Here is a 27,950-nt window from a genome sequence, read left to right on the forward strand (position 1 = left end):
TTTAAGTGTCCCTATTACACTGCCCTCTATGGTTGGTGTGTGTTAGTTCATCATGCTCGTCTCCTACTTAATACTCCAGCATTTAAGCAACTCGGTGTCATACACAATTACACTCTTCTGCGTCCACTCCCTGTTTTACGGGAGAGTCCTCAATTGTACAGTCACTCTCAGAGAGGTCATATACTACTCCTCCTGTTTTTGAGTAACTCAGTCCAGCAGCAGGTAAACCAGCGAACAAGTCTCCAAGTGGTGGAGGATAATCCATGTCTGTCCCGCTGGTCGATTGCACTTATCGTTTCTCTCAGCATGATTTTGGTAAGTATGGAATCACAGTACGCGTTTAGGTGTTTGATTACTTTTTTTTTTAAATTGCTGTTTAAATTGAAAAGTTTGTTGTTAAATATAATCAGAGAAGAGGTGTCAAAAAGGTGTAGCAGAGAAGTGTCACTTCTATCCGACGACCCCTCGAGAGTAGGTACACTCTGTGAGCTATATTAGTTTGAAACAGTGGAGGGTGTGTGTATATGTGTTGCGGGGGGGAACTGCTGGCAGACCCTGAGTGTCCTGGAATGTGCCATGGCTTGTTCTGGGGTGGGACTCTATGACCTCAGGCAATGGGATGGGTGGGTGCGACTGCATTCACACACACAGGGGAGAAAAAAGGACGGTTAACTCTCATTATTTTGGCGCGCACACACATCCAAAGTACATGTGCAACACCCCAGCAAACAACTTTGTACAAATACAGGCCGGTTTTACCAGTGACATCCTTGTGAACTCTACCGTTGTGTTAATGTCATGAGTGATGGTGGCCACTATGGCATGATAACAGCCTTTTACTGTATTCCCCAGAGAGTAGCAGAGGAGAGCAGCATGGGGGAATGCTGTTTCTTTAAGAGAGAGGGAGAGCGAGAGAGAGAGAAAGGGAGGGACCTTTTTGCCCTCCAGAAACCAGGAAGGGAATTGAGTTGATCTGCTGGTGCTTGGTTAGCGCATACAGAGCTTTAAACGGCAGGGACAGCTAAGAGAGAGAGAGCTCCACAGAGGAGGGAAGAGCTAACCCATAACAAGCACCGCCACGGCCATCACAGGTGAGCTCGTTTCCCCCTGCTTGTCCCCCTTGTCGTCTGCCCAGGGCCTATCGACCGAAGGGAGCAAGGCTGAGGAGGAAGGAATGAGGGAGGGGGACCGAGAGGAGAGAGAGTATGTGTGTGGGGGGTAGGAGGGGCTCCTGTGCCAGTGAGGAATTATTTATCCTTTTTCTTTGATCTTCAAAATAACTGCTTTTGAACACCTTCAGTTCACTGGTGTTGCTTTATTAAACTTTTTTTCTATTCTCACAATTGTTAACTTTTTTTTGTTGTTGTTTGAGGCAGCACTTAAGGGGTGTGTTTGTCGGAGGTTAGAGGAGCAGAGAAGGTTGTAGGAAGGAACCAAAAATAATTCTATAGGACAAGGTACGGTGTTACGCACTAGAGTCCAATTTTTTTATCCTCCTTGTCATTCATTCAGAAACAAATTCTGCTAACTTGTGCAGACACCTTTGGAATTTATCGTTCAGCCTTGAATTCGGTTTGCACTGGTTATAGCTGTGATAGAATATTTTAGGTTTAAAAAAAATCTCCACTGGGTTAAGAATACCAAATATTTTGGATGGTGTAGAGTGTGACAATATCAGTTTATTGTTTTGAAGTTCCACTGAGTTGTGTCTGGATCCCTTTGTCTTTTTTCATACGTACAGAGCTTGGCACTGCTTGTTGGCTGGTCTGTACTTTTAATACCTGGCATCCTGCTAGCAACACACGGTAGTGTATAATTCAGCTCTGAATGCTTACGTTGAAGCAAGCTCTGAGATGTGGGGGTGGCAAGAGCAGACTGTTTGGGACTTGTAGTTCGTAGCACTGGCCTAGAAGCAGGTGAAGTCATACTAAAGGACTGTGCTTCCCAGAGTGCCTTGCCTTTGGCCATACAGGAAAGGGAACAGCCAGTAGCCTATCCTAGTGGGGAGGTGTGGTGATTGAGAAGCAGGCAAGCCAATCACAGAGGGGGAAGTGAAGCTAGAGCAGTGGGCTGAAAATAGAGTGGGGGAGTTAGTAGGTGTCTGACTGTGTGGGATCAGGCAAGGGCTTGCCTATGTAACTAGGGCCACTCGGAAGTTTCCTGTCTGCAGCTTCTCCAGAGCAGAGCCCTGCCCAGGCACAGAGGCAGGCAGGCAGGCAGAGGGAGACGGAGCTGACCCACAGGGAAACAATTCCTGCCGGCCGGTAAGAGCTCCAAATGCACTCTCACTCTCTCTGGTGTCTGAGACTGGAAAGGCAAGCTAGAAGAGAAATAATGGAATCTTAAAAGGGGAAGAGAGGGACTTGGCTTGATTAAGTTCAGCGTGCTTGACCCACTTGCAGATGGCATAGAGATGAAAAACGGAGGCCTTCTGTGTTAAGGTATGACTTGGAAAGTGAAACTTGCTGCACAGAAGCTTACCAAGTACTTTCTGACTGAACTGTCTTTGTTTTGTTTCTTATTTTTTTATCTGACGGTTACAAATTGTAATTTAATAAAGAAATAATTTTCTAGCAGAAGCAAATTGGTTTTATTTACGTTTTGGTCACAAATGGTTGATGACTGTGGGTTTGACAATGGCATCTCTGGTGGATTGTGAAACTATTTTAAATAAACTTAAATTCACATCAAAGACATCCTGCTCAATGAGATCTCTAAGAACCTTGGACAGTTTTTCCTCTCCCCTTGGCAGATCCCTTGTAGGCTTCTCTGCCCCCTTATTCTTTTTATAACTGTGCCATAATGCACATCAACATCTACTACCTTGGTAAGGGTCTTTAGCAGGGTCTCATGACTTGTCCATTCAGTAGACTGCATGTTTATCCTGGACTCAAAGGCGTTGCAGGAAGCTACAGTCTCTTTCGCTCTCTTTTTTTATTCAAAGATGTATGCAGATCATTTCCATCCCATACTTGCTTAACTCGTTTTCACTAGTGCGGGTACAGGGAGGACACAAGGGGTATTTTTATTCACAGATGACGCCCAGTGCCTGAATAATGCACAGACAAGGCTCCTTTTCTCACAGGGGTGAGGCCGTTCTTTATTGTCTTTTGCTTGTTTAAGAGGCAAAGAGATTCTTACCCACCATAATACAGTTAGCACTGCATATAGTTAAATTACCTGACAGGGTCGTTTCAGGTCAGCATTTATGACAGGTAAGGCATATGTGAACTTCATGCAACACACTTCAAGCATTTTAACTTAATGTGTTGCTGTGTTCATTTCAGTATGTCTTTTAATATATGTGGAAGTTCAGTTTTTTTTTAAATAACTGACTAAATATTAGTTTTGTTTGCATTTAAAGTTTCAATTGCTAGACTCTCAAATGTGAATCGGTTAAGTTTTTATGCACTTGCTTGTATGAAACATTTGATTAGCTTTTGAATGCTTATGAAATACAACTTTTATTTGCACAATCCTTAGTTTTACTTACACAATCCTCTAGAAAAGTTAAGTGAAATCGTGGTCTGTTGTGAGGACATAAAGCATCTGTTTTTGTGTCCTTGAGCAGTGCAGGACTGAGGGCTGAAAGGCGGTAGAAGTTACCAGCAACTACTGTTTGACCTAAAAGTATAGTTCATGCTGAAGTAATCCTTCAGCATTTTGAAGACACTTTGAATTGGCTTTCTGGATAAGGTTTAGTTTTATTACGTTTGGGGGACAGTGTACATTTGTAAAGCATTTTTGAAGTGATTGAATTAAAGCCTGATGCTGGGAGATGGGCTGATGCAAGCTAGCATTACTATCGGTAATCAGAGAGCTCATCTCATTATTCTCTCATTGCGCTCTTTAAAGGGCCTTCTTCCACTTGTCCTTATCTGCTGAGAGTCTGTCGACACAATGAGTGAGGCCTTCTTGGTTTTCTTGACAGTAAAGTGGAATCCAATTGCTGTAAGTTTATGCTCTCGCCCCCATTCTCTATTGTGGAGCTCGACCTCCAGCAGATGGAGGAGTCCTTGACATACTTACCTTAGTGGTATTGTTCAGAGATATGCTGTGATGTAGAGCTGAAAAAGAAATCCTGGGTGGGTTGTCATTTCTTTTTGCCTTCTCAGCAGAGGCAGAAGAGGGAAGTGGAAGCTGTGGTAGACTGGTGGTGGAGTGTGCAGTGCAGTGTCTGGGAGAGCTGGTCATCTGATAACAGAGCGGGTTCTGTTACACCATCACCAGAGTCACGCAGGAAGTCTTCTTCCGCCCAACCGGCCAGGCTGCCGCAGCAGCAGAGAGCTTGAGACACGAGCTGTGGCCTCAGTACAAGGGCACTGGAAGGGCTGGAGTAGTGCTGCCGCCATTAGTCAATTTAGTTTCTGTTTCACGTGTTGGTTTGCATGCTGTTTCCTTGTTTCCTTGTTTCCTGGCCCGGCCACAGATTGCCCAAAGATTCAGGAGTTGTGGGCAGCTCAGAGACAGATGCAGGGAGTTAGGCCTGGAAAAGTTTGGTCAAACTATGAGGGGGCGTCGTGGCATTTTCACACATGGGCTTCATCTTCTAACAAAGCTGCTGCTGGTCTAGAAAGATCATAGGCACGTTGTTGCATTCAAATTTGGGTCTCTTGCCATATCTGCTCTACCTTTTGCTGTGTGCTCTTATTTGAAATGCGTCTACAACTAAGACCTTTAATTTCACAATATAAAAAGAACATAGTTTGCCCGTACCAAAACTTTTATTGATCTCATGATAGGTTTTGAAAAGAGGGAGGTAATTTAGTGTCTATAAAGGTTTCCAGCGACTAAAGCAAAGTAAAATCGAGAGATGCGCTAGCTCAAAAGATTGTGTGCACGTGCTTCAAGCAGTCTCACCCAGTACCTTTTGGGGGGCATTGTGCATACAAGTCTGGATTTTTGGCAGCCTACTGACATTTCTCCAGTGAAACGACCCAGCACTACAGCACAAGTTTTATCAGTTGTTCGGCCACTTCCTCCTTGCTCTTTTTGCGACCAAACACGCTTCCCTAACTAACGCTGGCAGGAGTGACTCATTTGCAGGGCCTTGCTCAAAATCCTGTTCTTCTTGGAACAAGTCAGCCCCTCTCCATACTGTTTATGATTATCCGGTAATATCCTCTCTGCCTTGACCTTGAACCCTGTCAACCTAGTCTAGTGACTCCCCTTCCCTCCCTTAAGTGGCAGGAGGAGCTAATCTCACACACACACACACACACCCGTTTGCTTCCACATACATACTGAGTATACATTCATGTCGCAGGGATGCCCTGTGTACATAACTCACATGTTTGTCATTAATCCTAATTAACTGATCCTTTCTAAGTATTCCCAAGCTCCCATGAAATACACATTTAAAGGTGTGAGGCTATATTGACGAAGAGAGAAAGTTAATAGAAAGAGACTGAAGTGTTTTGTGAAACCCTACTGCTTGTTTTGGTTCATGTCATAAGTCAATGTGTTTTCCTGGAATGCGTGGCATGTGCTTGCCTTAGATGTTTCATTCTGAGGTGTCAGTTTTCGGTTCATATAATGAGCAAGTAGATTTGCCGTTTGCTGTCCTTCACTGGATTAACTTTGTTTTAGAGTTAGTTGAGGAGAGCAGCAGCTGCATTCTAAGAACTTAATCACCAAACACATTAAATAACCATGACTCAATTTGATTGACGGTAGTTACCTGGTTCTTGTAAAAAGATTTTGCTGTGTTGGTGGTGTTATTTCCAACTGGTTACATAATGCTGAACTATTTCTGCTCAAGAGTTATATCATACAAGGTATGATACAAAAAGTGCAACTATGATGTACTTTTCATGCCTATCTAAAGGTAACTAAGAATTTCTAATCTGGTTTTGTTTACACTTGCCCAGTATAAAAATTATGCAGATACTCGTTAAGACAGTTTGACAGTCTCTGAAATCTATTTTCGAAAGCAGCTCTTTACATTGGCTGGGAGGGGCTGTTAGGGGAGGGTGGGGGCTGAGTTGGGATGAGTATTCGCAGTAACTTGTGGTTTGACTTGCAAAGTAGTTGAGGCCTGTGCGTGCGGCCGGCAGAAGAGGTCTGGAAATGAGACGTTGGGGCCGTTGCATGTCCCCGGTCACCCATATCCATGAATAAGTGATTAAGAATGTTGGGAGCCCTGAGAAGGTGTCAGGATCAGGTTTGTTTGCACTGTTTCCTCTTTCTTTCAGCTTTGCCTTGGGTTTATTCAGGGACAGGGATGCTGCTCAACTAGTTTATTGTATCACCCACAAGCTGAAGTACAGAGAGATGACTTTTGAGTTTCCCTTCTAAGAACTCCCTTATGTCAGCAGAACAGCTCTTGCCATATTTCTCTGAAATTCATGTTTTATTTCTGATTTGAAGGGTTTTTCCAGGTATGGCTCAGGTTCCTCGTGAATTCAGTTAAATTTGTATGATTTGAAATGGTATATTTTAGTGTTTAAGGAGACCAGAATTGAAACATTCTTTCATTTATTCATTTTGTTTCTGTGAGACACAATACCTTAAACAGAGACTTTTTTCTCGTCTTTACAATGAACATCAATCGGATCCAAAACAACATCACACTCTATTGAAATTCATGGTGTGGGCAAAAACAGTTGAAAAGTTAGTACAGAACGACATAAGGTGTGGGTAAATGATGATGATGAATTTAAATTTTTGGCTGAACTATCCCTTTTAAATAAGCACTATTTTTAAATTGACAATTTACCTCTATTCATGTGGAACCTGTGCCATACTTGAAAACACTTATTGTCAAACCCAATCTCCAGCCTGTCCTCTACCTTGACTTATTCAAATTATCTGCAATAAAACAATGAGATAGAATGCACCTGTTAGTCAAGTGGGTAGGAGTTGTATCAAAGCTTCCCCTACAGATGCCCATCATTTTGCTAAAAAGTAAAGGGAGAGACAGTGAGAAAATGGCTTAAACCATTGGCTTATGGGCATTACCATCAAACTTTAACAAGTCAAGGCATGGTCCAGTGGGGGACTATTATTGGAATGGCTTCACTGAAGTGTGCTATATAGAAATGTGTAGTGCATATGTGCCCTAGATTATGCCAATGTCATCATATTCTGACACTGAACTTCTTTACTGTTTGTGCTAGAGTCAGATAGCGTGTAAAAACGGTGCACATAAGGTGAGCCTGAATGTCACCCACAGTAATAACGCAAGCAAGACAAGTAGTTGGGGTTGGATTTGCTGCTGAGTTTTACCTTCCCACTACCTCTAGTGCTACACCGATAGTGACCTGACTTAGTGCCAGATCTCTAGGTGTGGAGGAAGGCAGTTTTGTGAGAGCGTGAGAGAGAGCAAGCAGCCAGGTTGAGCAGGTCTTGCATACATACCAAGGGGCTTGATCTGAAGGAATGTAATTTGAATGCATTGCTCTTATTGGGTATAATCCTCAGTGGCCTCACCCCCTGCTGGGTCACTTTGGCAGATGGAGGGGCGGGGGGTAGTTAGGCTGTTTTGCTTTCACGTGTGAGCGTGTGTTTTCCAATGGACAAATCAAGGAAGGTTGCCTTTCAGAGCCCCCCTCCCTCTACCCTCGCCTGTACTGCGGTCGATCATTTTAATCTCCCCCCACACGTGATCAAGGGGACAGGCCTTTCCTGAAACTTGGCACACAGTGCAGGGTGGGGTAACCGGCTCAGACCGGATTGACAACCTCCCTATTTAATACTGTTCCCTTGCAGCCTTGCATGTGTCCTCCTACTCTTCCTCCTCTAGTGGGTTTTTTTCCACTCAAGCCTTTAGCCGGCAAGCCCCTGCCCCCACCCCCTTCCCCAGAAGCCAACTGACACGCAATTCAGTGCACATGGTGCCCAGGCCTGTACTATGTGCCATGCACTTCCCCAGCAAAGCGGCACGGTACAGATTCTCTTTTCTCACTGCCATTATGACAGCAGGCTTGCCACCCTCTGACATGCTGCTACATTTGAATTCAGTTAACACCCTGAACTGATTGCTGTAAACTAGAAGGCTCTTTAGAATGCATTTCAAGACATGGTAAATTCTCAACTGCCACAAGTTGAAGTCAAACAGTAGCTTATTGACAACATCATAAGAGATGTTGTACATAACTGGTAGATTATTTGATGTTTATAAAGACTACTTTTAAGCAACAATTTTGCACCATAACACAGCATATAAAAAAGGTTAGGCAAATGTTTTTAATAGTAAAAAAGAAACTGAGAAGGGGAACTGAGCTATAAGTTTTATATATATATATATATATACACACTACAGTTCAAAAGTTTGGGGTCAGTGAGAATTTTATTTTTATTTTTTGGAGGAAAGAAATCAATACTTTTATTTATCAAGGACAGTAAAGACATTTATAATGTTACAAAAGATTCTATTTCAAACAAATGCTGTTCTTTTGAACTTCCTATTCATCAAAGAATCCAAAAAAAAAAAAAAACTGTACAACTGACAGACCAACAACTGTTTCAACATTGATAATAATAATAAATATTTCTTGAGCATCAAATCCTCATATTATACTGATTTGTGAAGGATCATTTGACCCCAAACCGACCCCAAACTTTTGAACAGTAGTGTATATATATATATATTCATTATCATATACAAAACCGATACCTTCTCATTTAAAAAAACTGCACCAATTCTCCCTGGACTTTTAAAAGAAGTCTTTCAACCAGTTTGTTGACAGAATATCCTTTGAGGCTTCCATTTGTGGTTCGGATATTCTTGACCAGTGGTCTTTTGTATAGTAGCAACCATTTGGCCACTATCTATTAGCCTCTCTGCTTCATTTGGATACAAGACTTGGAAATCCTACCCTGGATGTTAATAGAGCGCAGAGAGAAGGAACAGCATAAATATGGTCCAAACACTGTTAGTGTCTTAAGCTGCAGCATGAGTTGTTCAGCTTGAACTTCCAAAACTATTTTGTTTTCAGTAATCTTTTAAGGTCATTGGTGAAATGATTTGGAGTGTTTGAAAATACTTTAAAAATGTTTTCCCCTCTCTGTTGTACTTTTATGTAAAATACTTTGCCTTAATTTAGTAATAATAACAATTGTTTTAATATCTGCCAGTCACTTTGTCACTTTGATTAACTGTTACTGTTCCTCAACATTCACAGACAGGCAGACGGACAGACGGCAGGACGGACGGACGGGTGGTGGCTGCGATTGGCGGCTCGGCGGCAGGCTGGTGGAAAATGTCGTCGGGAGCAGGTGGGCGGGGAAGACGTGAGGGGAGGGCCTGTGGGGGTGCAGGCGAGGTAGAGGAAGGACCAGTGGGCATCCCCTTCCCCGAGCACAGTGCTGACCTGCTGGGCAGTCTCAACCGGCAACGGCTAAGTGGGCTGCTGTGTGATGTACTGCTAGTTGCCCAAGAGAGAGAATTCCCTGCCCACCGCTCCGTGTTGGCCTCCTGCAGTACCTACTTCCATAAGCTTTTCACCTCTGGCCTGGCTGCTGACCGCCAGAAAGTCTATGCGTTGGACTTTGTGAGGCCTGAGGCGCTGGCCGCCCTCTTGGACTTTGCATACACAGCCACACTCACAGTCAGCCGCAACAGTGTGGTTGACATCCTAAGCGCTGCCCGTGTGCTGGAGATCTCACCCGTCCAAGATGTCTGCACACACCTGCTGGACACCAAAGTGCTCTCCCCGCCGGTTTGTGACCTGTGTTTTTTTCTACAATTCCACTGATTAATGTATTGGAGCAGTATGATGACGTAGTTCCATTTCTTTTTGCAGGCGGGCAGTGAGCAAGATGAAGAAGAGGAAGAAGAGGAGCGAGGAAAGAATGGAAAAGAGCAGGGCATCCGGCTGCGTGCCCGTGAGTACTTGGAGTTCTTCCAGAGGGGGGCGCATTGGGGTAGCAGCTGCAGCACGCCCGAGCTCAGGGACCTTCCCGCACACCTGCACTTTAGCCAACGCAATGGCGCTGACAGCAATGGCACGCCCATCGGCCTTGCTGACTACTACTCCCCACTGGCCCAGGCCCTATCACAGCCGCCTCGTGACCCTGAAGATGATAACGTGGATGAGGAGTGCCAGGATGTAGCTTCAGCTCTGGCTCGAGGGAAAGGTGCAGAGGCTCTGATACCCTTTTATGCTCCCACTCAGAATGGACATTACTACCTCCATCAGGAAGAGCTTAAATCAGAGAGGGAGGTGGAGGTGACAGGTGAGCGGGAGCACGAACAAGGCTCTGCTAGTGCTTTGCTACAACAGATGATGGACTCCTTGGAGCAGAAAAGGGAACAGGCCACGACAGGTGGAGGGGGTGAGGAGGATGGGCCTGAGGGCGAAGAGCAAGACGTGGAATTTTACTTGAAGTACTTTAATAGTGCACCGCATGAGGAGGCCACCACTCCCTCCATGTCTCCAAGTCTGCTACCACTGTGGTCAGTGAGGGGCAACGGAGGTGGAAACCAAGCGACTGGAGGGGGTAACAGCGGTGAAAGGAAGATGCGCTCTAAAGCCTTCCAGAAGTGCCCCATCTGTTCCAAGGTCATCCAAGGTGCAGGCAAGCTTCCACGCCACATTCGTACACACACAGGAGAAAAGCCCTATGAATGCGCCATCTGCAAAGTGCGATTTACCAGGTATGACATTTTTGCTATTTTTGTCAGTTTTGTTTTTTATCTTATGGAAAATTGAGCTTGGTTTGTATTTTTACATACACTTTAGCATATTGTGTGCTATCAAATGTAAATGGTAAGGTATTCAGTACACTAACACAGTCAGCCATAAAGTTGTGTTTTATGTTGACAGAAAGGTTGCATGACAAAGTCCTGGAATTTTAACAAGGGGGTCCAATAAAAATGGGTTGTGGTAGCACAACCTGGTCTACTGTTATCAGGGATGAGGCCGTTATAAAACTCTCCATGCCGATATTGAAAGGGATTACAGCACGGTCTATCTACGCCAGTGAGTCAGCTGAACTTGTGACCCTGGGTGTTATGTTGATTATTGCGCCTGGCATATACAGCCCCTCTTTCAGACAAACGGCTGATGAAAAATATAGTGTGCTACAAGACTGAATCTCATTTAGAAAGCTGCTAGCATGGCTTACCCTGCACTTAAGGGCATCACCTCTTCCATGAAACCATCACCTTAATGAATTAATCAGAAGACACGAATTGGAAATAGACACTGCACCAAAAATATCCAGTACCCTATTTGCGTAGGGATGGATCTAAGTTTGCCACCTAAATACTCCACCTATTGGGAAGGGGTACTGTAATCTTAATCCCGTTTTACCAGGGTTAAGAGTGCACTTCACTCACACTGCAATAAATCAATCCTAACTTCTAAATAATTCATCTGTCTGTGCCCCACTCTGTTACACTGTGTATGTGTGTGAACGTGTTTCCTCACAAGCATGTATGTATATTACCCACATTATGGAGAATGTCTGCGAAAGGTGAGAAATTATGAGTGAGAGAATCTCCAGATGCATTAAAACGTCTAAATACACAGGCATCAGTGTGCACATGTCTGTGTTTACATACTCGGGTGTGTGTCTGTCCATGGAAGAGCGTGAGCGCGTTTGTGTTTTCGGTAAGCCTCCAATGTTCTGGACGGGTCAACCACCCTAGTTTGTTTAGCTGTACTCTGCCCTGGTCACAAGCTTAGGGGAAGGGACAGAGAGGGGTAAGCTGAGAGCAGAGTCTTACAACAGAAGGCTTTGTATTTGACACCACACTATAGCTTCCTTATTGTTGCAAAACAATATACTTTGACAGTATGCGGTCTCTTGTTGAAAAGAACCTACTCTTTAGCCATTCGGACCAGTTTGCTTCGGGTGGGGTGTCAAAAGTCAGAAATGCTTAAGAGATGACCAAAATGAAAAAGTTTTGCTTGGATTAATATTTAAAAAATATAATATCCAACAATAATATATTTTATATAGTTTTTATTGTGCTTTTAAATGGTTGGAGGACACTTGAGGAAAGACATTAAAGTTTAAACCACATTCTTCCAAACCGGTTTCTCAACCCAGCACACCTTTTCAGTCTAACATTGGTTTTTTCCCATAAACTAAAAGCTCTCCTCAGCTGACTTTGAAGATTTCAGATTTTGCTTGTAAAACAAGCAATTGTGCTCTTTAACAGATTCACCATTTTGAAATGGCCCTTTTGGGAAACTCAGGGCCCACTATGACTCTGAACTGAACATTGAGCCCTTCAGTGCCTCATTGGCCTAAAAATAAATTATGGCGATAAAGCTGTGAGCTTTATGACTCTTTTCCTCATATGACCTTGAGTGCCTTCAGCAAAAAAGAATGATAAATAAACTTGACTTTACTCTTGAAAGTGAAGATAAGGAGGTCAGACTCTTTTTGAGGATATATGTTGTCTTTGATGTTGCAAGAACAAACAGATTTATATATTTACCTCCTTAGATGTTTGCTTTTATGTAGTTTGTAATATATGTGTGACTATTTGCCTTTTCTAATGATCTATGTGGCTAACCTTACCGGTGTGTCTTGTCATCAAGTTGTAGTTAGTGACTCACCCCAATATCGTCAATGGTTTTTCTGGGACATCAAGTCATGTGGGAGTGGGCATTTTAAGGACGTTAAAGGCATTAAAGCGTATTGTATATCATGGTATTGTTTTGTTAATTTTCAAACCTTAAATTGCTGTTGAGTATGTCATTGTTAATTTGCTTAATTCACACAAACCCATGGGTAGTGGCTCATTTGACGTTTTTGTATGGTCTTTTCCAGGCAGGACAAGCTAAAGGTTCACATGCGCAAGCATACAGGAGAGAAGCCTTACCTGTGTACTCAGTGTGGCGCTGCCTTTGCCCACAACTACGACCTGAAGAATCACATGCGTGTACATACAGGCTTGCGCCCCTACCAGTGCTCCAGCTGTTTTAAAACCTTTGTGCGCTCAGACCACCTCCACCGTCATCTCAAGAAGGACGGCTGCAACGGCATCCCTTCCCGTCGAGGCCGCAAGCCACGCATACGAGATTCTGAGCTCCTAGATGGTCCTTTGGAACTTCATGGCCCAGACGCAGACATCGATAGAGGTCGACGACATCCGGACAGGGGCACAGGAACATCAGTCATGGAGGAAAATCACGGTAGTCACACGCACAGCCCGGTTGCCGATGGAGAAGGTAGTGAAGATTTGACCTCGGGACAAAGGGACTCTGCGACTACGTGAATCCATCTTTGTCAGAGAGGGCTTTACTCAAAAATGAGAGGAAGAATGAAACAAAAATTAAGAAACTTTAAACTACATGGTCCTCTAAAAAAAACAAAAAACAAATCAGGGTGTCACAAATCTAATCTTCTGGTTTCTTTTTCCTCCTCTTTTTTTTAGCTTCTGCATTCCGCATAGAGACTTAACCACAAAGTTACTGGTCTGTTGGAAGAGCGAAGAGCACTTCAAATCACTCACCCATGCTGTCACCATCTTTCTGGGTCTTTTTGTTGGTGTTTTTGTAACATAATGGCATAGCCATGCGAGTCCGAGAAAAAGCTACTATGCAGTTTAAACAAGTTCCTCATCTCTGGGTTGCATCAACAGGGCCTTGTCTTAAAAAGTAAGGTGTCAAACACCGGGCTGGCTGCTGCTTCAACAGGTTAGCTATGAATGGTCTAAGATGTGATCAGGGCAACCAATAGATCTCTTTTTCTAATGCAATGAGCAACATGTACATACACTATACAAAAATTATATTGTCTCAGATTGCAATATATGCAATATTCTGATGCAGCACCTTTTTTCTAAATGTTCCAGAAAGAATCGGAAAGGGGTTTGATTTAAAGTGTTACTTTCTCTATAAAAGATGTTTTTTTTAATAGGTTAGCTTTTCACGGTTTAACAGGTTACCTTTTTGAGTTGAATACACATGGGGAGATCTCATTAATTTGTTTCTGGCAGGGAGAGGGTAAGACAAGGGATGAGGTCATGTGTTTCTAAAGCACTACCTTCATCTGATCGCCACTGGGCACAATCATGTTAAATCTTACCTCTCACAGGCCTGCTTTTCCTTTTTGGCAGTCTTACTTGCATTATATTCTTTCTTATTTTTGGATTGTCTTAATATTTTGTCATTTGATTTCTTTTTGACCTTTGAGTTGACTATTTTGGGTACTTGACACTTTACATTTGTATACGTGTGTGTGTATATATTAGGTTGTAATCTTATGAGACCCTTTACAAGAGGTATATTGCAGATAGATAGGGTTACATCTTTCTTAAGCTTCACTCCAGGTTTCTCACTGCTTTAAGTTTGCAGGGGGGGAATATGCTGTTTGATGTTGTAGAGCATTATAATTGAGAAACCCATTTTTTTCCCTAAGCTGCACTTAATGGAACCCAGAAGTTTCTGCCCAAAGTATGAATTGTGATAAATGTGCTTCATTTTGAGTCTTTCTGCAGGAGAGTGAAACTGTATGCAAACGATTGAGTGAGGGCACCACTGTTATGCAAATGGCTAGTGGACAACTTAAGCAGGGAATCTTATATTTGTTTGTTTGTTTCAGCGACAGAAGGAGAGATAAAGAGTCGAGCACCTTTTTTATGCATTTGCACAGCTTTACAAAAGATATCCAACAGAGATAGAGAAATACCTATTTAAGGAGGCAGTTTGGGTTAGGGAGATACAAAGTGCTTATTCAATTTCTTTGCCCAAGGGACCACAGAAACAAAAACCTGAAACAACCTGAGCGATAAGGTGAGCAATAAATTAATGTCCAAGTCCAAATAAGAGCACAGCTGTAGCTGAGTAAGAGGGAGGGTCCAGTTTTTATTATTTGAAACGTGAACATTATCAAGTAATGCAATGTATATAGTTAAAAAATTAGAGCAATTAAGACTTTTTCACAATGCAAGTGATTGGCCGAAGTTTTGAAAGAAAGTGTCCTAAAACTGAGACCTTTATTTTAAAGTAATATGTGCTTGCTTGCGTTGGTGAGAGCGGGTGCAGCACCGTCCTATGGCCACATCAGAGCAGGATGACTCATTGAGAGGGGCCTAGAGCGTCAGCAGGCACTTTGTGGGCACGTTGAGACGGGCTCCCCCAAAAATCCAGCAGAGTGGGTTATTTGGTTGAGTTTAAATAAGGCATGTATAAGGGCAAGACTTGACTAAGGCGGAGCCTTTTATAGATGATGGCAGATTTGAAAGAAACTTTCCAGAAGCATGCATCCTAAAAGCAGTTTGTATACAATGAGATCCACGTGAAAGATATAGCAAGGATCACAATGGCTGTGGTTACAGCCATGGATGCACAGTTTTGTTCTGGTGTGAATTAGAGGATATAATTTTGTGGCATCATTCCTTCTGCAGTGCTGTACCATGTTTATCTGCCTTTTGCACCTTAATAAGAAAGAAGCAAGATTTGAATGCACTTTGTTACTGAGAAGGGCACTTTTTAGTCAAAAGAAACGGGTACTTTCAAACAAAGGAGCAAATGTGCTAAAAATAAAAAGGCCCATCCAAGTGGGGATACTTGGCTTTTTTTTAAAAATTGTAATAGTAATTATTATTATTTTGGCTTGAGCGTATGTGTTGCTTTTAAGTCTTGACACCAAGCTGCCAAAAAGTGCACAGTCACTCAAGAGAAAGGACAGGGTGATTTTGTGTTGAAATTTTTGATTGATATGACGTTAACAGAAAAGAGTAACAGGATAATAAAGGATATATTATATATCTAATGATTAATTGCACTTGAAGTTAATTAAAAAGTTCTCTATTTTGTCTTAATACAGAGGAGTGTAAAGATGTGGCAGCATCTGCAGGGATTTATGACGATGATCTATAACTACATACTCCATTTAAACCGTTTAGTTTCTGTCAATGCATTGCAATATGCTAAATTACGCTGGTCAAGTGTCGTGTTCACTTTAAATTTGTTGTTGAAGGCCACACCCTAAGCATCACACTACTGTAAGTTACGAAGTACGTTTTTGTGTGACTGGACGCTATGGCAGAATTAATCCTTCTGGAAATTCCAGTGCGTGAGCTTGTTTTCACACCCCAAAACACCCAGTTAATAATACATCACATGCCTGTAAGGGTTTGTGTGGTAACACATTGACCTAGACCATCTCTTATCAACTGTTTCACTCATTGCTTGTGATCCTCCAATATGAAGTTCACAGTAGCTTTTAGATTTGTTTTCGGGATTTTTTTTGTACCTATGCCACCACCCAAATCTATCCTCCCTCTTTGCAGAAGTTGGAGTGGAATTGTTGTGGAAAAGGCCTACTTGAGTTCCCTTTCTGTCTATTTTTTTTCTGTGATTATTGAGTGTGAGAATTTAAAACTTGCTATGCTTTTTTTTTTTTTTTATTGTAAAATGTGTTGCGGCTTGTTTGTATTTCTAGCGAAGATAATGTTAGTTGTGTTTGTGGGGTTTAGGGTTAAATGGATGGTTAGGTGGGTGGGAGGGGAGGGGAGGGGAAGGGAGGTACAAAGCCTGATAGCACTGGAAATGGTGCTTTAGCTGAGAAAGAGTTTTTGCACTAAAAGTCACTCATGTCCTTGTCCTTGGAGGAGGAGGACTGGGGAACCGGCAAAAGGCAAGGCCTTTGAGTTTCTGTGGAGACAGAGTCTGTTTAATCTCCACTTCCCTATGCTTGCATCTGCAATTAACTCTTTGTAAACCAAAGTAGGGAAAGACTAGGATGACAATTCTTAAGATGATTCTTAGCCATTAAAAGAGGTGAATCTTACATAAACATGTGTAAACAAAACCATTTCCTAGATGACTGTAGGTCAAGAGTCCAAAGCAACTCCAACAGAAATAAGCAGCTTGAGGAAAGACACAGTATTCATGGAATGGCTTATTTCCAATGGTTAACAGGATCAAACCCTAAGCATCTGTGTCTACGTAGCAGTTTGGTGGAGTTATTAGAGGTCTTTGTGAGTTCACACAGACTCATTGGCTTGATCTGGAGGGGGGCGTAAGCCTTGTTCAGAGGGTCCTAAAGGAGTCAGGGGCAGTGTATTGAAGCTTGACAAGTGGAGAAGGATTGAAGAGAGAATGTGCCTTAACTTAAAAGAAGATTGGGAGGATTCTTCAAAAGATGGCTTCCATTCCAGCTTCCTAAACGATCAATGTTTTATTGTGGACATTTCTAAGAACCAAAAGGTTGTTTGTCCAGAGATTGTCTAATACACCTCAACTTGTAAATACAATGAGTTAAAATTGTCTCCTGGGAAAAAGTTGATTGCAGTAAGGAGATTGTGTCATCTTTACTTCCATTTAGCACTGTTTATTGCTTCTGCCCCAATCGTGACTCCACTGACAGACACTACAGTGAGAAAGTGTCTAAAAAAACAACACACATTTCCATGACTTTAGAAGCACCATGTAATATCCAAATCTTTATCTATTTTGTGTCTTTATCGGTTTAATTTATTGGACAGGATGTCAGAAAAGCATTAAAGATTACAATGACAGTGATAACCGTAATAATCATGGAGGATAATCTCATTACAATTTTAGATGTTCTGGCTGGGTCAAAGCACAACTAGCTGAGGATGACATAATGTATGGCTTGATTTGCACAGTTGTTCTCACCTGATCCACTGCTGTTTGATGCCCAGAGGAGAGGGCGTGTTGCACAAGGAGCGGCTCATGGGCGGTGGGTACTAGTTTGCACAGATTGGGGAGGGTGGGTAGCATTTTTGTGCAGGTCGGGCAGGGGAACTGTGTCTTATAAGGGGGCTTTGGAGAGCCTTGTCAGGTATTGCTGTGCCATTCTGTGTACCTAAGGAATTTATAGCCATCTACGTCTTTGACTGCCTCAGCTGGTTATGTTTTACTGATCAAGGAGATGTTCTGGAGAGCAGATGTCAGAGGTTGTGGTGGGAGGAGGGGGGTTTGGGATTATGGGCCATTGTCTATGCTTCTCAGGTTAAATAAATACAGCAGTCCATTTTGTTCGGTTTAAGCTCAAATTTTGCCTTCTGTGTAATCAAAGCTTTATTGTACTGAGAGTACACCAACCGAATATATATTATGAGTTTTGAAGATATCAAAAAGCCAACTACCCATGTGACCACAACACCCTCATTTTTGTTTTGCCTAATAACTGTACATTCTTTTCTAGTGTAGAAAAACAATGGCAAAAAGTCAGGGGTTTTTTTTTTGACACGTCCTAATATTCTAGAACGGTATATTGTCTCAATAAGGCCAAGACAGCAGGGAATTTTGGGATGGAGACATCAAATCTGAGGTCTTCAACAAGTCAAGGATGCATTCCATTACTTTCTCTTATAGCTGTTGGAATGAACAGATGCAGGTAGATGGAAAAGAGGTGGTTCTTAAGTCTTAAATTACTTTTTAAAAAGTTTGTTTCTCTGTTCCTCTACCCAGAATGTGCAGGGAAAAGGACCGTGTTGGGCTTCACAAAGCCAACAAGATGATAGCAGTTCTGTGATTGTAACAAAAAAGCACTTTGCGAAAGGCCATCCAGAATATTGTGTGCTGTCTCCTTTGATTATTACTGTTGTTGTTATTGTTTTTTCCCATCTTGTTGATGCGTTTTTTTTTTTATCTCATTGTGGATGTAATGATTTATTTAAATGCAAAAACTACATGAAAAGAAAAGAAACTTGAATATGCGATATATTTGGGTTGAAGTCCATTTGAACTGCCGCCCCGTACCACACACATCTCTGGAGATACACACAAAACAAAGAATGGCATATGTTCAAGTTGTTGTACATGTTTTCTTTTAACAGTTTTGCACCTATAAACTCAACTCACAACAAAGGACTTTACATTTGCTTAAAGGACATTTCTTCCTGGGTTTCCATTGTCCTGCAAGATGCTTCATAGACAAATACAGAACTTATAAGATAATAGATGTAGATTATTGGTATTGTTGGGGCGTAACTATCCCTGACAATGTCCATTAAAAGGCTGCAAATATTCAACTTGCAATCCACCCTGTCCTAGGCAGTCAGGTTTGGACCATTATAGTTATACATTATACATAAACTTTCCTGCATATGGACATCATGTGATATTTCTTAATTGCATTCCTTCTATGTTGTTAGATGGTAAAATATATTTTCCACAATGTTTTTGCATAAAGTTTAAGAGTTTATAAGGCACTCCTATACTATATTCCAAGCTAACATCTCTTGTATGTTTCGCATTTCATGGGTAATCGGCTGAACAGACGCAAGCTCTGCACAGAAAACAATAATTCATTTTCATGCTTTGGGGGCACTTTTTAACACTTATGTTGACTGTGGGGCGGCAGAAAATTCCCAGTGTCTCAGGCTTGGACCACAGAAACCCTTTTTTTTTTTTTTTTTTTTTAATTCAAGTCCTGTTCCTTTCCATTGTCTGTCAGTGTGTGTTGAAGCTATTGAGATGTACAGGAGAATTTTGGGAGAATTTGCACTTTTGGCGATGAAAAGAATTTGTATTGTATATGAGACCACTAAATCTACATCGTCTAAATCAAACAATTCCATGTTGTTTTCCTTTTTCATTTTATTCTATTTTTTTTTCTTTTGTTTTATTTTTACAAAATATATCCAAAAATGTCTGACGTTTAAGAAATAAGACATTTCTATTAAAAACAGAATGTTTACGATCTCCCTGTCTTTGTGTATGCTATAATTTAAAAAATTACAAGTGTGTAATACAGGCATGTCTGTATCTATTAATATGTATATGAATGAAATGAAAAGAAAGCTGTTTTAATCCCATGGGGGGGGGAAACTTCTTAACCTGCTGATTTAAGATGGTCTCCCAAACTGGGGTTAAGCACAAGGAGGCCAGCTGAAAAACCCCTCTAAAACCAGCCAACAGACCAGCCTTAAAAGGCTCAGAGACCAACTTAGGTTGAAGATTTTTTGTTGTTGTTTTTTTTCACCAGGGAATGTAAGGTGTTTGCACTTTCAGAGTAAACTAAATTGTACTTATCTTTTTCCTTTTATCTAGAATGTTTACATATGCACCAGTGGCCTTGATCTTAATACTGACACCTATCGGCGTGGATGCAGCAGCATTACACAAAACCAAAGTTTTCTGTTGATGTAGAGTAAAAACTTTCTTTTCACATGAGCCTCCATCATTTGAAACATACTGAGCATAGTTTCTCACCAGAACTGGGTAACTTGTTTATAGAACTCAAAATACTGTACAAAAGAAATACACTTGCAAACGAGCTGTTGTACTGAATACAGTGTGGCTACTGCCGAATCATAGCCATGTAAGCTGGTAGCTGGATTATAGTTGGCATTACCTGGTAGACCATCTTGGTCCAGCAACGTATGAGGTAATCCGACAAGCTTAAGATGTCAGGCTAGTTTTTAGAAGATGGTAGCTGGTCAACCAGCTAGTAACCACTTATCAACTCAAAATTATCGACCAGATAGGCCATGCTAGCGCCAAAATACAACTACCAGTTAAGACTGTCTAAAACATGATTTGTATGACAGCTATTAATTATTTAAAACCTTATAGTCAGTTGAATGCACCTGCATGTTTACAAAAAAATCCTCAAAACTGAATTAGTGAGCGCATGCTACTGTAGACTAATTAACGGTCAGTATGACGACATTCGTGAAAATAAAGATACTTTGGTGCCGAGACTTTTAGATTATCAGTAATACTTATAATGTAGGATTTTCCTTGAAAATATTGACTTACGTGACATCAAGTAGCTTATCCAACAAGACGGCCTACATTTTCGCCATTGCATATTTCGTGTACTCTACTTTCAGGTCAATGGACCGCGCGCAGTGAAGCCACTAAAAAAGCAAGTTAATTCAGTTCATTACATCACCACAAGATGTCACTATACCTTAACTGTTCTTCCGGTACAAACTCTTCAACATATAACATGTGATGGGTTTATATCCAAACGACCTGCATTGTTCTTTGTGTATAGTGAGTGTCATTTACTATAAGATTGCTTCAAATATTATTTATTTTAATATTTAGTTATTTGTTTATTTATAATTATGAACTGTGGCTTTTTATTTATTTATAATTATGAACTGTGGCTTTTATTACATGCCAGGTGATTCCTGTTATACAGCACATTTCCATGTCTCATCATATGTCTTAATATTTGGGATAAAATGTTACAATTCTTAAAGATGAAATCATGTTACTTTTTTTTCTATCACAATATCCACAATTAAAAATTAATGACATTTTCAGTAATTTCACTACACTGGTTTGAATGGACATTTTGTCGTCACTTGGTGCTATTCGCTAATTTCTAAAAATTAAAAACTGGTAATTTATTAAGAAATATTTGAGATGTTTCTCAATTTCTTTTGCCTAAGTGAAATGATTCAAACATTTTCTTTCTTCGTATTACTTTTAAATTGGTCATCAATTTATATGTATTTCTTTGTCACTCACCATTTCAGATTCACTTACCATTCTGTCCTTTGTAATATCCCATTTAACAAAAGCCAGTTCAGACTTCATCTTCAACAAATGTGGAAAAGGGTATTTATGGCAGGAAAACAGTATTAGCTGTGATTTATGTGATGTTTTGTGGTATTACTTGGTTTGTCTCACTTTGAAACATCCTGTGTGATAAAATTCGAGAAATCAGTGTGATGAAACAATTTCAAAAGACACTTTAAAACAATTGATAAAAATAGATTTTTTTTTTCAGTAGCTATTGGGGGAATGAATCATAAAATATTTAAAATATTTCTCATATATAGTCTTAAAATATTTTTCCCCAGACTTTATTAGGGCTTTTGTACGTAAAATATGTGAATAAATGTTCGCCCTCTCTATTTGAGGCTATGGGTATTGTCCTCCTCCTCCAAATGTCCCAGACACAACAGAAACAGGATGAAAACAGAGAATTAAGGGGTGATTAATAATTAAGCAGAACAGAGCAGGCGAAGGGGTTACATTGTTTTTCTCACTCAGGGGTGTTTTTTCTGTCCGAACAGATTGAGTTTGGAAACAGGGTCACAGGGATCAAAGAAAACCCTGAAGCAGCCCGTTGAGTTTTTTTTGTTGTTTTTGTTTTTTAGATATCTGCAGGCCCACTCTCTGTATTCTCTCTCTCTTTTCTTGCAGTGTGTGTGCGAGTCAGTGAGAGAGAGATTTCACGCTATGACAGGACTAGATAAAACCCCTGCAGATTTCCCAACAATGAACTCCAGGAGGTATATTTCAAAGAGAAAAATATGTCTTAATCGGTCTCATTGACAGCCTATTATTTCTGAGAGTCAAATGACATTAAAATCACACTTGGATTGGTTGAAATCGATCGTCAGGTACACTTAAATAACCCCACCACACTGCTTATTTAAATGGTGAAAAAAGGTAATTGTATCACTCTAGTCTCTTTTCAAGTACGGATTTGTTGGTAACTATTCCATATGTCAATAATTTGGTGCCACTCAATACAACCCCCCTTTGATATGTTAATTAGGGACCTTGACCTTTAACCCCTGAACCTCACATCCCCGTATTGCCAGTGCCCCTCAACCCCGTCCCACACACAAAATGCTTTCAGGGGCGCACCGCCGGCCCGAAGCCTCGCCTCTGGACATCTCTCTGTCCCTGGAGACTGAGAAGCGAGGTACCTTTAAACCACTGCGGCAAAAATCCCCACCAAAACTCTGCAGTCATTAATATGCAAAAATGCAAATGAGTGGGTAATTAAGAGCTGGAGCTCTCTGGAGGCTCTTTGATTGCTAATGAATTCTAATCTGCAAAAAAAGGGGGGGAGGGGAACGAGGAGAAAAGGATGAAAGAATCAGACAAAAAGAGGGAAATATTAAAAAGTCGCTCCTATATGTAATCATATAATCCTTTATGGAAGCTACAAAGATCTCATTTGCCATCTGCAGCCATGTACACAACACTTTAACGCGCACGGGTCGTCCGATGACCAGAGACAAACATTCGCTAGAAATGCTAACAATTGGCCCTGGGTGAAATGATGAGCGTATCCAAAAACCCTGACATTCCTAAGGCCTTTTGAAAGACTTTCTAAACAATAAACAGGATACTGCAAAGCTGTGCTGTACACCCTCGTAACATAGGTCTTGTTTTACGGTAAATGGTGGTGAAGGTGAGTTCCTGAGAAAGACAGTGACAGAGAGAATGTCGGAGAGGTCAGGTAGCATGACTGTCTGCATGGCAGCACCAGCTGTGTTGTAGAGAGGAGATGTTATTTCATCACTTTTGCAAGCGAAAACACCCCCACTCACACTCCCTCGCTCTCTCTCTCTCTCTCTCTCTCTCTCTCTCTCTCTCTCTCTCTCTCTCTCTCTCTCTCTCTCTCTCTCTCTCTCTCTCACTCTCTCAAAGGCACACACAAACATGCTGTTATTGTTACTGAAGTAGTCCCACGATACCCACAATCTCTCACTTCACCCCTCCACCCTCCTCATCCATCTCTCCTTCTTTTTTTCGCTCGCTCTTCGCATTCTGCACCTCCTTGTTGGTTAACTTCATTCAAAAAGTGATCTTTTTTTGTTTGTTTAAAGGAATAATGAACATTCTCTCATTATTTAACCCCCATGTCGTTCCAAATAGGGAGGTAAACATAAAAGAACATAAAAGGAAATGAGTTGGTTCTTTTCAATGAATTTGAGATGATTCAGTTCAAAAACCTGTCTGAATGATTCGTCCTGAATCAGACTGATTCGGTTCTTGCGTTTATCTTACTGAATGGTAGTCAATAGAACGGTGAAGGGATGAAGTCAAAACCCGAAAGACTAATTCGCTGCTGGTTCCCCTTAAGATTTTCCTATGGGGTTTTATAGTGGGGGTTTTCAATTTATGAGTAAAATAAGGTCTGTGGTAAACATAACTTGACGATAATTGGGCGTTTTGTTCTTGCACACACTCATACCCCAAATGTTTTTATCTAGTAACTTATTACAAACATAACAGCTTCAAAAGTGTGTGTGATGTACGGTGTAGAGCAAACCTCTAAGTATCGTCAAGTTGTTTACCACAGACCTTATTTTACTCATAATTTGAAAAACCCCATAGGAAAATCTTGAGGAAACCAGTGGGTCAACTCTTCCGAGTTTTCACGTCATCCTCTATTTGATCCGTTCGCAGCGGTTAACAGCTCACTGAAGGGAAGATTATCAGTGAATAATATTAAATATTAAATGGCTTCAATTTTGGTCTGTTTCTCACACAAATCTACCATATGATTTGGGATGACTTGGAATACAGAGCACAATTCTAGTGAACTTTTAAGGGGTCCTTTGAAAGGTAGAAGTTTCGATCGTCTTTTCTTCCCTGTGATATAGCCTACATCCAAGTGAAATGGCTTCTTGAATGAGAAAAAAATGTAGGGCGGGGATGGGACTTGATTTTGTCGAGAACTGATTGGCTGCATCCGAAATCGCATACTTCCCTTCTATATAGTATGCGAAAAACAGTGTGTGACAAAAGAAGTATTCAAATTCACAGAGTAGGCAAAAAGTACCCGGATGACCTATTTCTTCAGGCGAGATTCTGAAGTGTGCATACGATAGACACTTTACTATCCCACGAGGCCACAGGATATGATTTATGAATGGCAGTGAAGCGACACAACTGACGCTGGTAGGGCAAATGGCGAATGTAGGCTACGTCCAGATAACATTGATAGGCCTACTAGCCCTACACACATTCATACTATATAGAACATACTATTTAGTGGTCGTGAAGTAATTACTTATTCAAAAAAGTACCTATTCTAGAGAGAGAATGCGATTTCTGGCAGCCAATGACTCATTGTGGTTTGCTATTGCTGTGATCTCATGTGAGTGACAGGTTGTTCCACCGAAAAACACATCATCATAGACGTCAAGAGATGTCCTTGCAAGTGGGAAGGGAAGTTATTTTGCTTAAAGATTATGAGGGCACGTGAATTATATGATGTGCATTGATAAATCATAATAAATACTGCAATATTCCATAATGTCAATTGTCAATTTTAAATTCATGGTGACTTTAAAAACTCCCCATTGTAATTTTATGGTAAACAACGCTTTACACAGTTGTTTAGAATTTTCCCTTTTATTTAGTAGGCTACCACGGAAGAAAGACGTTCATGCGGATTTAGAACGACATGAAGGTGAGTAGCCTAGCCTAAATAATAACAGAAGTTTCATTTTCACTAGCCTACCCCTTTAACGTAAGTGTAGCCTACCACAAACTGACACATAGGCCATGCGTATGCTATTATTTAATTCCATCTGATCTATATTTAGAAATTCCGAAAGAGCGTTTAACAAATGTAGACGCGGACTTGCAATGCATTGTGAAAGGGTTAATGAACGTATACAGCATCTCGCTGTGTGTCGCGTTAAGTTAGCGCTTGAGCGACCGCAGGTCTGTGTGGCGGGAAGCTGGAGGTCTTGGGGTTTGTAAACAGGAAGTCTACGCTACACGCACTGTACCTGATGCGTGGGTGATAGAGCAGGGGCTGCCCGAGCAAAATGTGCAACATTGGGATCCAAAAATGGCAGGTGTGTCATAGATAGGGGAACACATGATATGATCTTACGAGACCCTTGTGAGGTTGAGTGTAAAATGGTTGGAAAAACGTACAAAATACAAATAGAGGCAACGGCATTGCCCCATTTGTTAGTTCTCCATAGGATTTTGATGTTCGAATGAATCTCACGAAAACCTGTCAAGAACATACCTGGGTCATATTTAATACGAATAAATTAATACTCCGGGATGACAGTTAATAAAATAAATAAAAAATTACATATTTTATTACTATTAAGATTTTGTAACATTATGCCTTTTTTTTTTAATTAACCCCCAAACTTGCTATATTACAATAATGGAAATTACCCCCAGCAGTAAAACTTACACATAAGGATAATGACTATTTGGGGAGAAAATGAGCTTGAGCTACTAAAAATAAATAAACATAAAAATAATAATGGCCATGATTCGAAAAGGTTAAATGGTCCTGAAAGAAATAGTCACACTTGTTCTCCTTGCAGTCAAAAATTACCACATTGGAAATTAATTTCATCTAGTGGAAACTTTTGGTACTGCGCCCAAACAACATATCTTATTGAAAGCTATTTTTTTGGAGATATCAACCTCATATTTGGAGCACATCTTGTTTAGATTTATGGCTTTAATTTTCTCATAGTTTTAGAGTAAAAAATAAATATTTCATATATAAATTGAAAATAGTAGTTTTGTGCATTTTTCATAACAATAAACGTAAAATTCTATAACTTTTCTTAAAGTTCAGCCAAAAATGAAAATTCTGTCATAATTTCCTCAAGTTACCCTCATGTTGTTCCAAACCTGTATGAGTTTCCTTCTTCTACTGAACACAAAAGAAGATATTTGTTAGAATGTTTGAAACCAAACAGTTGACGGGGCCCCATTGACTTACTTTTTTTCCATACTATAGAAGTCAATGGTGCCACACAACTGTTTGGTTACCCATATTCTTCAAAATATCTTTCTTTTTGTTCAGCAGAATAAAGAAACTACAGGTTTGGAACAACACGAGGGTGAGTAAATTATGACAGAATTTTCATTTTTGGCTGATCTATCCCTTTAAATTAACTTTTTAAACGTTTTTCACTTCAGCAATAATCTGCCACGTGTGACGTGTCGTATTTTGAAAAGAGACCTAACTGAAATCTGCTCCAAAGCATTCAAGATTTATGACCGTTTTTATTTGGAAATTATATGTTGGCTCAAAAAGTGAATAAATGGATTATAACTACTACATATAATTTAGTACCATAAAATTCCCTAAAAAAAAAAAATATTAAATAAAAAATGAAGATTATCAAACTAAAATAAAGTACATTCCTTTCATTGAAATAGAAAAAGTCATTTTTGACCCGCCACACAAAGAGCACCAGAGAGTTAATTGTGTCAAGAAAATAATAATAATAAAAAATATATGCAAATGAATTATTCTAAAATATTTCTTTACAATTGTTATATATTTTTTCTTCTGATTTTGGGTTGAAATGCAATGAAACCATTTGGGGGGAAAATTGGCTTAATGTCACAAAACTTGTCACAAAAATAAACAATCAAAAATCGGCTAAATTAATGATTATATAATATAATGTATATATTGTTTTCTTCTGATTGTGGAGTGAAATGTAATCGTCAAGTTTTTGTGCGATGAAACAGTTTCAGGCATGCTCAGGTGCCTGGTGGTCTTGTTTTATCTTATCTACCCCAAGGCGTTTGTATCACTGCTAATCAACATGGTGGTTTGATGGTCCCTTTTCCCAGGGTGCTGTAAAGGTGGGTGCCTTCGTTTTAGTCTCCTTTGACTGGCCTCCAATCGAGCGAAGTCAGCGGGGGTCAGTTTACCATGTGCAGGGCAAGCAAAACAGATAGATACTTCGTGCTCTGCCTCTCTCCTCCCCTTCTACTCAGATAGACTCAGAACATGGGCAAAGGGCCAAAGTCATCAATCTGTGAAGTCGAGTTTTAGAAAAATGTTTCCATTACAGAATCAGTTTTTAGAATCAGTGTAAACGCCGTCGTGTTTCAAAGATTTGAAAATAAACTAAGATTCCTGTTTGAGAATAAAAGAATTCGGCTCGTGATTGTCATAGAGATGTCACTGTTTGAATTGATGGGAAGGCATGGGGGTTGGTGAGGCTTTGGGGTTGCAGAGCTTGGCCTAGTTTCATGTCTGATCACTACCGTATGCACCAAAGATCTCGCCCTCCGCTGCAGGTAGTCAACGAGTGCAGCACAGCGCACCCCGAACATCTGTGTGGTACAGCAGCCATGGAGGAGTTTCTTTGAAGAGCTCAGATGGCTTTTAGTGATGTGAAAAGAGAGAAGTAAATCAGAGATTAGAGAGTTCTGTGCGGAGGATGAATGCATGAAAAGGTTAGGGGTTCATACTGTGCCGTGCTGTAGAGCAAACAGAGATAAAAGGTGCACAGATGACCTGGAAATGGAAAACTCTGGAGATGCACACGGCGAGAAGCTTCGGGGTTCAAACCAACT

At 40.8% G+C, this 27,950-nt stretch overlaps 1 protein-coding gene across 3 annotated transcripts; it reads left to right on the forward strand.

Moving 5' to 3' along the window:
• Window positions 1-225: 225 nt before the first annotated feature.
• On the forward strand, window positions 226-13,234 carry zbtb7a (zinc finger and BTB domain containing 7a). Of its 3 annotated transcripts, none has more exons than XM_056256386.1 (4): window positions 226-315; window positions 9,126-9,662; window positions 9,747-10,600; window positions 12,730-13,234. In XM_056256386.1, the coding sequence occupies exons 1-4, from the start codon at window positions 307-309 to the stop codon at window positions 13,175-13,177; spliced, it is 1,848 nt and encodes a 615-aa protein (XP_056112361.1). In that variant the 5' UTR covers window positions 226-306; the 3' UTR covers window positions 13,178-13,234. The 3 variants fall into 3 exon arrangements, with proteins under 3 accessions (XP_056112361.1, XP_056112362.1, XP_056112363.1); XM_056256387.1 differs by lacking the exon at window positions 226-315 and adding an exon at window positions 716-1,091; XM_056256388.1 differs by lacking the exon at window positions 226-315 and adding an exon at window positions 1,467-2,264.
• The last annotated feature ends 14,716 nt before the right edge of the window (window positions 13,235-27,950 follow it).

The sequence above is a fragment of the Rhinichthys klamathensis genome, unplaced genomic scaffold (genome assembly GCF_029890125.1).
Source record: "Rhinichthys klamathensis goyatoka isolate OS25496 unplaced genomic scaffold, OSU_Roscu_1.1 h1tg000127l_1, whole genome shotgun sequence".
In the NCBI taxonomy this organism is placed as follows: Eukaryota; Metazoa; Chordata; class Actinopteri; order Cypriniformes; family Leuciscidae; genus Rhinichthys; species Rhinichthys klamathensis.

Coding starts and splice junctions, on each gene's coding strand:
- zbtb7a (XM_056256386.1), top strand. Junction 9,663..9,746: donor CCAAAGTGCTCTCCCCGCCG/GTTTGTGACCTG, acceptor TTCTTTTTGCAG/GCGGGCAGTGAGCAAGATGA. Junction 10,601..12,729: donor TGCAAAGTGCGATTTACCAG/GTATGACATTTT, acceptor GGTCTTTTCCAG/GCAGGACAAGCTAAAGGTTC.